The sequence below is a fragment of the Amblyraja radiata genome, chromosome X (genome assembly GCF_010909765.2).
Source record: "Amblyraja radiata isolate CabotCenter1 chromosome X, sAmbRad1.1.pri, whole genome shotgun sequence".
Classification (NCBI taxonomy): domain Eukaryota; kingdom Metazoa; phylum Chordata; class Chondrichthyes; order Rajiformes; family Rajidae; genus Amblyraja; species Amblyraja radiata.
The window spans coordinates 9,190,337-9,202,763 of record NC_045999.1 but is presented as its reverse complement, the minus strand read 5'-3'; the positions used below and the strand labels follow the sequence as shown (position 1 = coordinate 9,202,763).

General features: G+C 50.3%; 1 protein-coding gene across 1 annotated transcript in view; it reads left to right on the top strand.

The window, feature by feature from the left end:
• LOC116968184 overlaps nucleotides 1–12,427 on the top strand; it is a 45,105-nt gene that overhangs the window by 28,639 nt on the left and 4,039 nt on the right. The window contains exons 13-19 of the mRNA XM_033014827.1: nucleotides 196–352; nucleotides 1,533–1,741; nucleotides 4,253–4,316; nucleotides 6,774–6,884; nucleotides 9,378–9,506; nucleotides 10,296–10,413; nucleotides 11,350–11,545. Coding sequence (XP_032870718.1) covers nucleotides 196–352; nucleotides 1,533–1,741; nucleotides 4,253–4,316; nucleotides 6,774–6,884; nucleotides 9,378–9,506; nucleotides 10,296–10,413; nucleotides 11,350–11,545 — 984 coding nt within the window. The remainder of the gene's footprint in view (nucleotides 1–195; nucleotides 353–1,532; nucleotides 1,742–4,252; nucleotides 4,317–6,773; nucleotides 6,885–9,377; nucleotides 9,507–10,295; nucleotides 10,414–11,349; nucleotides 11,546–12,427) is intronic.

The window sequence follows — 12,427 nt, the reverse complement described above, 5'->3', positions numbered from 1 at the left end:
ACTGGTAGTCAGGATCTAGCCTGGGTCACCGGCGCTGTGAGGCAGCAACTCTACCGCTGCACCACCCTGCCCTCCCGATGTTATTCAATGCCATTCCAATCAGTTGATATTGATGTTGATGTCAAGCATTGGCATCTCACGGGCGTGACGCTGGGCTGCAGTGCCACTTGTAAGCCAGCTTTTGGTTTGGTGCAGGAGACCGGGGTGTCTGGTGAGCCGAGCAGGAGCCGGAGTCGGGGGAGCTCCCGTCAGTCATCCCGTGCCCCGACACCGCGAGATGAAGGCACGTCCCCGGAGAACTTACTGCCGCTGCAAAGCGAAGACTCGCCGCGAGTGGTGACTGGAGATCACGGTGAGTGTGTCAAGCCTGTACCCACCTTGCCCAGTCACGTCTGTGACAACGGGTAGCTGTATCAATCGAATCAAATTTACACCCTTGATACTTGAATTGAATTGAATTGCCTTTTATTTGTCATCCAGACCGAAGTCTGAACGAAATTTAAGCAGTCATTACATATAATACAATACAATAAAAAACAACAATAAACACATATTAACATCCACCACAGTGAGTCCACCCAACATCTCCTCACTGTGATGGAGGCAAAAGTCTTAGGGCTGCAGTCTCTTCCCTCCTCTTCTCCTTCTGCGCTGAGGCGATACCCCCCGGGCGATGTTAAAACCTGTCCTGCGGCTCAAACACCGCGGCCCGGGGTAGTCGAAGCTGCCGCTCACCAGACCTGCTGACGCAGCCGCTGGCCCGCGGCCGAACCCCCGGTCTCAGGCCACCGCCACCAGAACTGCCGTCCCAGCCCCCGGAGCATCGTTCCAGCCCCGAGCCGGATCGCCCTCACGTGAGTACTGCCACCGTCTCAGCCTCGCGCCAGGCCGCCGCTCCTCCCTCGCGCCAGGCCGCCCCGACTGGGCGCCGCTCCTCCCTCGCGCCAGGCCGCCCCGACCGGGCGCCGCTCCTCCCTCAGGCTGGGAACGCCGTACCTCCCCGAGCTCGGCTACTCCGACGGGAGCACCGTTCCTTCCTCGGGCCGGCCGTCACAGCCCCTCACGAAAGCCCTGTTCCAGCCCCGAGCCGGGCCGTCCTCACGGGAGCGAGCTCAGTGCGAGTCCTGGCAGGCTCTGCCTCCTGAGCCTCGAGGTCGCCAGCTCCGCCATTAGGCCTCAGCGCAGACGGAGGCAGAGAAGGGGAATACGACAAAAAAGTCGCATTCCCCCGCAGGGAGAGACAGCAAGCCCCGTTTCAACCCCCCCCCCCCCCAAAACACACTAAAAACCAAAACTAGACTAACCAAAACGAAAATAAACAAACCAAAAAACACAAAACTAACAGGACTGCCGGAGAGCCGCTGCAGCCAGAGCCGCGCCGCCACTTCATTGTTAAATGAGGCGCAAATAACGCCCAAGTGGGGCAGGCCCTTAACTTTCATGATTCAGCAACGAATTAACCTTTGTCATCGGTATTGTGGTTTTAATTGTTCCTGAGATTAGTAATCCAACAAATGTGTATTTTACCACAGGAACTCCAGAAAGAAGCCAATGGCAGTTTGGGTCGGGGGGTGATGGAATGGTGTTGCCGGCAGTGACAGAGCACGAGGTCACGGCGTTTGAGCCCACGTCTGAGGGAGGGGGTTTGGAGACCACCCAGAGCTCCCCCTCTCCTCCTACACCCTGTGTTGATGTGTCTGCACTGGCAGTAGTGGACGGACGGTGTGACAAAGGCACTCAGGTGAGGCTTCTTGCTTCTGATATTAGACGGGCAGGTCACCTGGATGATTGTCCAAGGGCGGCTTGGTGGCGCAGCGGTAGAATTGCTGCCTCACAGCGCCAGTGACCTGAGCTCAATCCTGTCCACGGGTGCTGTCTGTGCGGAGTTTGCACGTTTCCCCCCGTGACATGCGTGTGTTTTCTCCGGGATATCCGGTTTCCTCCCACACTCCAAAGACGTACAGGTCTGTAGGTTGAAGGAAGGAGCTGCAGATGCTGGTTTAAACCGAAGATAGACACAAGATGCTGGAGTAACTCAGCGGGACAGGCAGCATCTCTGCTTGTGAGAGAGGAAAGGGCTGGGTGTCCAGCTAATGTGGAGTCTAGCTGTTGTGAGATCTCCCATTCATACTGAGCTTTTAGAAGTGCCTTTTAAGTTGTTTGACTGAACTAACTTGTTTGATTAATACGGGTGTCAGAGGTTATGGGGAGAAGGCAGGAGAATGGGGTGAGGAGGGAAAGATAGATCAGCCATGATTGAATGGTGGAGTAGACTTGATGGGCCGAATGGCCTAATTCTGCTCCTATCACTTATGATCTTTTAAATTTTCATTTTTTTAAAATCCCAAGTCTGATGTTAATAAAATTAGCCTAAGCCTTTCACAAACTTAGTTTAGTTTAGTTTTGAGATACAGCGCGGATACAGGCCCTTCGGCCCACCGAGTCCGCGCCGACCAGCGATCTCCGCACAATAACACTATCATACACACACCAGGGACAATTTGCAATTTTACAGTAGACAATTAACATAGAAACATAGAAAATAGGTGCAGGAGTAGGCCATTCGGCCCTTCGAGCCTGCACCGCCATTCAATATGATAATGGCTGATCACCCAACTCAGTATCCCGTACCTGCCTTCTCTCCATACCCCCTGATCCCTTTAGCCACAAGGGCCACATCTAACTCCCTCTTAAATATAGCCAATGAACTGGCCTCAACTACCTTCTGTGGCAGAGAGTTCCAGAGATTCACCACTCTCTGTGTGAAAAATGATTTTCTCATCTCGGTCCTAAAGGATTTTCTCTCTATCCTTAAGCTGTGACCCCTTGTCCTGGACTTCCCCAACATCGGGAACAATCTTCCTGCATCTAGCCTGTCCAACCCCTTAAGAATTTTGTAAGTTTCTATAACCCCTCATTCTCTTAAATTCTAGCGAGTACAAGCCGAGTCTATCCAGTCTTTCTTCAAATGAAAGTCCTGACATCCCAGGAATCAGTCTAGTGAACCTTCTCTGCACTTCCTCTATGGCAAGAATGTCCTTCCTCAGATTTGAAGACCAAAACTGTATGCAATACTCCAGGTGTGGTCTCACCAAGACCCTGTACAACTGCAGTAGAACCTCCCTGCTCCTATACTCAAATCCTTTTGCTATGAATGCTAACATACCATTCGCTTTCTTCACTGCCTGCTGCACCTGCATGCCTACTTTCAATGACTGGTGTACCATGACACCCAGGTCTCGTTGCATCTCCCCTTTTCCTAATCGGCCACCATTTAGATAATTAACCTGCAAACCTGTACGTCTTTGGAGTGTGGGAGGAAACCGGAGCTCCCGGGGAAAACCCACACAGATTACGGGAGAACGTACAAACTCGTACAGGATCGAACCTTGTCTCTGACACTGTGAGTGCAGCGTAGGTTCACCAGGTTAATTCCCGGGATGGCGGGACTGTCAAATGTTAATAGAATGGAGCGGCTGGGCTTGTACACTCTGGAATTTAGAATGATGAGAGCCAACCTTATTGAAAAAAATAAGATTATTAAGGGCTTGGACACGCTAGAGGCAAGAAACATGTTCCCGATGTTTGGGGGAGTCCAGAACCAGGGGCCACAGCTTAAGAATAAGGGGTAGGCCATTTAGAACGGAGACGAGGAAACACTTTTTCACACAGAGGGTTGTGAATCTGTGGAATTCTCTGGATGCTTTCACGAGGGAGTTAGATAGAGCTCTTAAAGATAGCAGAGTCAGGGGATATGGGGAGAAGGTAGGAACGGGGTACTGATTGTGGATGATCAGCCATGATCACATTGAATGGCGGTGCTGGCTTGAAGGGCCGAATGGCCTCTACTCCTGCACCTATTGTCCCGACCGCTGCGCCACCGTGCCGCCACTAATGAAATGATTATAAAAGGTTTTAGTGCCACTGATTTTTCGTCTAACTGTATCACCAAGTTCCTAGGTGTAAATATCGGGCCCTGGATGGTCAAGTGGTGCCCCCTATAGGTGGGAGCCCCAGTAGGGGCAGGCGGGCTGTAGGGGTAATGGCACATTTCCCCAGTTACTCTTTTCCTCCCTAAACCAGCACCTGCAGTTCCTCCACGATACACACAGCTTGACGCTGAGCAGTAAAATGGAGGTCTCGACCCGAAACCGACCTTCCCTCCCTCCACAGATCCCGCCTGACCCGCCGGGCTCCTCCGTGTTGTGATGTGTGGAGTGGCTTCACTGCAGTTGCTTGTGTTTCCCTGCAGTGTCCTGAAGGGGGCGGCGATGAGCGCCGGGAGTCACCGGGTTCACCGGCGGGTCCGCGCAGCAGTGAGTATTAACGCCAGGGGATCTGGAGGAGGAAACACTGTTACACAGACAGTGGCGGGTGCCTGGAAACTGCTGCCCAATTGTGGCTGTGGAGGCAGATTAGTTTCTAAGTTCATGTATATAACTGATAGGAGCAGAATTAGGCCATTCGGCCCATCAAGTCTACGCCGCCATTCAATCATGGTTGATCCATCTCTCCCTCCTAACCCCATTCACCTGCCTTCCCCCCGTAACCCCTGACACCCGTACTCATCGAAAATCTATCCATCTCTGCCTTAAAAATATCCATTGACTTGGCCTCCACAGCCGTCTGTGGCAATGAGTTCCGCAGATTCACCAGATACAACAGTGGCATCCAAGAGGCTTTTAGACAGGCACATGGATATGCAGGGAATGGAGGGATATGGATTACGTGCGGGCGGAGGAGATTAGTTTAACGTGGCATTATGTACGGCACGGACATTGTGGGCCGAAGGGCCTGTTCCTGTGCTGTATTGTTCTATGTTCTAAAACGTGTCACCCCAGATGAAACGACAGAAAGTGACTGTAAATTGCAGATGCTGGATTACAAAAATAAAAGATATAACATGCTGGAGTAACTCAGCGGGCCAGGCAGCATCTCCGGACAACTTGGACAGGTGACGATTTGGGTCAGTCATGTTCTCCAGAGATGCTGCCTGACCCGCAGAGTTACTCCAGCACTTTCCCCTGGATTATCAAATCATTGTTTCTTTTGGGATTTTGCTGAGGTTGACAAAGTGGGCACCAAGTCAAGCTTCTTGTATCAATCCTCCTTTGGAGTAGTGCAGGACGCATCTCTGGAGAACATGGACAGGTGACCTTTCAGTTCAGGACCCTTCCTCTGATATCATCGGTTGGCACCAAAGCTTTCAAAGGGGGCATTCTTTGGTTTTCAGCTCGTAACTAACGGAGTTCCACAGGGCTCGGTGCTGGGCCCGCTACTCTTCACCATGTGTGTCAATGGTTTGGATGAGGGATTTGTGGCCAGGTTTACGAGACGATAACGTTAGTACCTCCACCAATGTAAAGCACTTTGGCCAACGAGAGTTGTTTTTCAAATGTGCTATAGATATAAAAGTGACTTGACTTGACTTATCTCCAGAGATGCTGCCTGTCCCGTTGAGTTACTCCAGTTTTTTGTGTCTATCTTCTGTTCTATGTTCTATGTATATTTATAAATATGTATATATATATATATATATCGTGCCTTTCACATCCCAAAGCATTTGGGTTTTAATCATTGCTAAAATCTCAGAATTATTGCAATCACATATAAAAAAAAAAAATTTTTTATTAGAAGCAATTGTACAAATATAAAACATTCGGCATCTAAGGTTATACAATTATTGTACAACTTCATTTTTAACCTTAACCTGAAAATGAAAAAAGAAAAGAAAAAGAGAAGAAAGGGAAAAAGTGAGAAGTGAAAAGAAAGCTCGAAAAAGAACCAAGGAAAGACCCCTAAAGTACCAAAGTAATGTGGTCGAAATATATGGAGATAAGAAAAGAGAAAAAGAAAAGGTGGAGATATACCTGCCCCTCGTCCCCGTCCCCCAGCCCACCTCACCCAGCCCGGCATCGGATTTAAATTTAAATTTAAATTTATGCTGTGCCATGCTAGTCTGGTAAGAATTCGGTGAAGGGTGTCCATGTCTTGAAAAATTGATCTGGTTTTTCCACCAAGACATGCCTAATGTTTTCCAAATGTAGTGTCTCGGACATTATTTGGGTTTGCTAAAATCATTGCTAAAATCTCAGAATTATTGCAACCAAATTGTACCGAGGGATCCCACAATGTTGCCATAGAGGGAGTACAGAGAAGGTTCACCAGACTGATTCCTGGGATGGCAGGACTTTCATATGAAGAAAGACTGGAAAGACTCGGCTTGTACACGCTGGAATTCAGAAGCTTGAGGGGGGATCTTATAGAAACGTACAAAATTCTTAAGGGGTTGGACAGGCTAGATGCAGGAAGATTATTCCCGATGTTGGGGAAGTCCAGAACGAGGGGTCACAGTTTAAGGATAAGAGGGAAGACTTTTAGGACCGAGATGAGAAAATCATTTTTTACACAGAGAGTGGTGAATCTGTGGAATTCTCTGCCACAGAAGGTAGTTGAGGCCTGTTCATTGGCTATATTTAAGAGGGAGTTAGATGTGGCCCTTGTGGCTAAAGGGTTCAGGGGGTATGGAGAGAAGGCAGGGATGGGATACTGAGTTGGATGATCAGCCATGATCATATCGAATGGCGGTGCAGGCTTGAAGGGCCGAATGGCCTACTCCTGCACCTATTTTCTATGTTTCTATATTGTCTGGTGTGTGATTTGAACCAGGGGTTTCTGATTCAATGCCAGAGTGTGGCCCACAGAGCCGTGGTTTGTCTGCTTATTGCAAGGAGGCTCATTCTTCTCGCTTTCCGTCTCTCGTTTCGACCCAGGCCGTGACGTTCGAGCAACCTCCTCCAGCGACAGAACAAGAGCTGCCCGCAGGATCTGTCAGATGCTGAACCAGTTCACGAAGACGTTGAGTGAAATGCTTCTCCATGAAGGTACTGTCCCTAGACTCCTCTCTGTCGCTGCTGCATCTACATGTTCAGGCTACGGAGCAATTCTGCTACAAGTGACTGAGTTAGGGATGCATTCTGTATCTCCCCTGATTCCAACATGGTAGCACCAGCAGATAGGCACCAAAATGGTGCCGGGACTTGAGCTGAGGGAAGAGGCATAAACTTGGCTCCTAATCCTGGACGCCCAGTCAATGGATACTTTTAAGGCAGAGATAGATAGATTCTTAGGAAGACAAGAAATGCTGGAGAAACTCAGCGGGTGAGGCGGCATCTATGGGGAGAAGGAATAGGCGGCGTTTTGGGTCGAGACCCTACTACAGGCCGAAGAAAGACTCTTCTTCAGACTCTTGATTAGTGCGGGTGTCAGAAGTTATGGGGAGAAGGCAGGGGAATGGGGTTGGGAGGAAGAGTTAGATCAGCCATGATTGAATGGCAGAGTAGACTTGATGGGCCGAATGGCCTAATTCTGCTCCTATAACTTATGACCTTATGATACGAGTGCAATTAATGTTGGTCACGTTCCTTGGGTGCACAATGGGAGAATTCCCATGGATGGTCCTGATGGGGAATGATCCTCAGGGAAAGGGTCAAATAAGCACCAACATCTGTGCTTCACCAACATCTGTGCGTCTATGTTTGCTCATAAGTGATGGGAGCAGAATGAGGCCATTCAGCCCATCAACTCTACTCCACCGAAATTCCTCCTCATCTCCTTCCTAAAGGAACGCCCTTTAATTTTGAGGCCAAGACCTCTGGTCCTAGACTCTCCCACTAGTGGAAACATCCTCTCCACATCCACACTATCCAAGCCTTTCGCTACTATGGGATTTTCCTGCCACAGAAGGCTGTGGAGGCCAAGTCAGTGGATATTTTTAAGGCAGAGATAGATAGATTCTTGATTAGTACAGGTGTCAGAGGTTATGGGGAGAAGGCTGGAGAATGGGGTTAGGAGGGAGAGATAGATCAGCCATGATTGAATGGCGGAGTAGACTTGATGGGCCGAATGGCCTAATTCTAGTCCTATCACTTGTGACCTTCTGACTATTCAGTAAGTTTCAATGAGGTACCCCCTCATCCTTCTTCGAGTCGAGTGACTTCAGTTCTCCAGCCTTGCCTCTTTATCTCCGGGCGGGCTGCATTAGGCTGTAGAGATCCACAGATCTCTGGTGCAGGTGACCCTGAGAAATATCTGGGGTGCAGCATTTATATAATGTGGAGGCAAAATGGTTGCAATGCTCAGCGTGAACATCGGATGGAGCCAGAGAGCCAATATTTGCAGGTTGGAAGGAACTGCAGATGCTGGAGTAACTCAGCGGGACAGGCAGCATCTCTGGAGAGAAGGAACGGGTGACGTTCCTGGTCCTGACCCTACTACAGACCGAAGAAAGGTCTCAAACCGAAACGTCACCCATTCCTTCTCTCCAGAGATACTGCCAGCATTTGTGTCCCATATTGATGAATTTCTTCACTTTTCAGGAACATATTTCTTAAAAACATCACACATATGCTGTGAGGTCTGTAGCTGCTGCCAAACAAGTCAAGTGCTGGTGCCAGGATGGAGTGGGAGTAGTTTGGGGCTGGGTTGGGTAGGCATGGCTATGGGGATAGTAGATTGAAGTATGAAGGCCATAAGACATTAGAGCAGAATGAGGCCATTCGGCCCATCGTGTCTTCTCACTGGTAGACAAAAGTGCTGGAGAAACACAGTGGGTGCAGCAGCATCTATGGAGCGAAGGAAATCGGCAACGTTTCGGGCCGAAACCATTCTTCAGACTAATTTAGGGTGGGGGGGGGGCGGGGAGAAGAAAGGAAAAAGGAGGAGGAGCAGCCCGAGGGCTGAGGGAGAGCTGAGAGGGAGAGGAGACAGCAAGGGCTACTTGAAATTGGAGAATTCAATGTTTATGCCGCTAGGGTGCAGACTGCCCAAGCGGAATATGAGGTGCTGCTCCTCCTGACTCCACGCAGTCTTTTCACTGCGTGGCCACGGGGAGAACGTGCAAACTCCATACAGACAACACCTGTGGTCAGAATCGAACCTGTGTCTCCAGCACTGTAAAGCAGCAACTCTACCGTGCCACCCTGAATTGAAGGATAGAACAGACAGAAGGGCTGAATGTCCTCCTCCTGAGCCTACGTTCATTATGTCTGCTCCATGGCATCAACCAATTTTGGGAGAAGGGTTTGGGTCCATCAGGCTCTTCCCTCGCCACAGCTCGGCTTGACAATGGACTGAGTAGAGATCTGGAGGAACTCAGTGGGTCAGGCAGAATCTGTGGAGGGGCAATGTCTCGGGTAAGGACCCTTCTGCAGAATGAAAGAGTAGGGAGGAGTAGGAAGTGTCCCAACACCGAAACGTTGTCTGTCCATTCCCTCACAGATGCTGCCTGACCTGCTGAGTTCCTCCAGCACTTTGTGTTTTGCTCAGGTTTGCAGCATCTGCATCCTCCACGAGTTGAGATGTTTAACTTCTTGCAGGGTTGGAGAAGTTGGCCCGACAGTTGGACATGCCTGACACCTGTAGGACTGAAGGGCAGCCGGAGGGACACGATTGTCTAGACGTGGTGACGAGGTGGTGTGACACTCTGCTTCCTGCAGTCATCTCTGGTAAAGATACCACCGGCATCTGCCAAGACAATAAATGATGGTCCTTTAGGTGCACAGCGCGGAAACAGGCCCTTCGACCCACCGAGTACACGCCGACCAACGATTACACACACACACACACACACACACACACTCACACACACACGCACACACACACTCACACACACACACACACACACACTCACACACACACACACACACACACACACACACACACACGCACACACACACACACACACACACTCACACACTCACACACACACACACACACACACACACACACACACACACACACTCACACACAGCCCCACACACACACACACACACACACACACACACACTCACACACATCCCCACACACACACACACACACACACACACACACACACACACACACACACACACACACACACACACACACACACAAAAGACGATTTACAATTTTACCAAAGCCAACTCACCTACAAACCTGCACGTCTTTGGAGTGTGGGAGGAAACCGGAGCACCCAGAGAAAACCCACGAGGTCAGGATCGAACCTGAATCTCTGGTGCTACTCTGGTGCTACTGTACCAGAACCCAGTGGTGTTGGCCTTCAGGCTTGTGTCCCTTCTGCCTGATGGGAGAAGTGAGAAGATGGCACAGCCTGGATAGTGCGGCTCTTTGATGGTGGATGCCATCTTCTGAGAGGCAGTGCATGGGTTGGGGGGACTCTGAACCGCACCTCCATCTTGAACGCATTGGTCAATGTTGCGGCATTGATTCTAACACACCTTTGCTATTCTGTGCAGCCTTCTCTGGACTTCTTGCGTCTCATGTCAGTCCGGGCACTCCACGGCACGAAGACGATCCCACATCACCTGAAGAGTCCGTACCAGACGTGAGACCGTTCTCCGCACCCACTGCCCCGTGAGTATCAAGATGAACACTTCTCAATACACAATGGCCATAAATATCTTGTGTTGAATACAAGTGCAGATTGTGACGCCACCTGGTGGTTAGGCCACTTACTGGTGGCGACCCAATTTCAATCACGACTACAGGTGCTGTCCGTACGGAGTTTGCACGTTCTCCCCATGACCTGCGTGGGTTTTCTCCGAGATCTTCGGTTTCCTCCCACACTCCAAAGACGTGCAGGTTTGTAGGTTAATTAGCTTGGTGTGAGTGTAAATTGCCTGAGGCAGAGAATTCCACAGACTCACCACTCTCTGTGAGAAAAAGTGTTTCCTCGTCTCCATTCTAAATGGCTTACTCCTTATTCTTAAACTGTGTGGCCCCTGGTTCTGGACTCACCCAACATCGGGAACATGTTTCCTGCCTCTAGCATGTTCAAACCCTTAACAATCTTATATGTTTCAATGAGATGCCCTCTCATCCTTATAAACTCCAGAGTGTACAAGCCCAGCCGCTCCATTCTCTCAGCATATGACAGTCCCGCCATCCCGGGAATCAACCTTGTAAACCTACGCTGTACTCCCTCAATTTTAGTTTTAGTTGTAGAGGTACGTGCAGAAACAGGCCCTTCGGCCCACCGAGTCTAGACTGACCCGCGATCCCCGCACACTGACATTGTCCTACACACAATAGAGACAATTTACAATTGTGCCGAAGCCAATCAACGTCTCTGGAGTGTGGGATGAAACCAGAGCTCCCGGAGAAAACCCACGCAGGCCCTGGGAAGAACGTACAAACTCCGTACAGACAGGACCCGTAGTCAGGATCGAACCCGGGTCTCTGGCGCTGTGAGGCAGCAACTCTACCGCTGCGCCACCGTGCTGTCTTCTGCAGGGACCGAACCGTTCTCACTACTCTGACGAGTTGCTGTGCCCTGTGTCTCTCTCTCAGGCTTCACCAAGAAGAGGACAAGCAACACGCGGACACAGCGACACAAACAGAAGATGCTGGCGATACGCAGCAGGTCAGGCAGCATCCGCGGTGGGGGAGGAACTCTAAATGTTTCAGACCTGGAACCCTGACAAAAGAGAAGCGAGTTAGTCTGAGAGGCAGAGAGGTTGGCGGGAAGCGAGGAAATGAAGGGGATGTATGTGATAGGACGAAACAATGGGGCCGTTACGGAGCAGTTAAGATCAAATAATGGCGGCACGGTGGCGCTGAGGTAGAGTTGCTGCCTCTACAGCGCCAAAGACCCAGGGTTCGATCCCGACTACGGGTGCTGTCTGTACGGAGTTTGCACGTTCACCCTGTGACCTGCTTGGGTTCTCTCCGGGTGCTCCGGTTTCCTCCCACAATCCAAAGACGTACAGGTTTGTAGGTTAATTGGCTTTGGTTAAAATTGTAAATTGTCCCTGGCGTGTAGGATCGTGCTAGTATCCGTGGACCGCTGGTCGGCACGGACTCGGTGGGCCGAAGGGCCTGTTTCCATGCTGTATCTCGAAACTAATACAGCATCTGGGCAGGTTAGACTACAGGCAAAAGAAAAAAGAACGATGGGCACGGTGGCGCAGCGGTAGAGTTGCTGCCTCTACAGCGCCAGAGACCCCGGTTCGATCCTGAATCTCGGGTGCTGTTTATGTGGAGTTTGTAGGTTTTAGTTTTAGAGGTACAGTGTGGAAACAGGCCCTTCGGACCAGCGCGTCCGCAACAATATGTACTCACCTCGTACACTAATCTAAGCACACTAGGGACAATTTTACCAAAGCCACTAAACCTACAAACCTGTACGTCTCTGGAGTGTGGGAGGAAACCAGAGCACCCAGATAAAACCCACGCGGTCACAGGGAAAACGTACAAACTCTGTACAGACAGCACCCGTAGTCGGGATTGAACTCGAATCTCTGGTGCTGCAGTAACTCAGCTGGTCAGGCAGCATCTCTGGAGAACATGCAGAGGTGAGGCAGACAAAAGTGCTGTAGAAACTCAGTGGGTGCAGCAGCATCTATGGAGCGAAGGAAATAGGCAAACC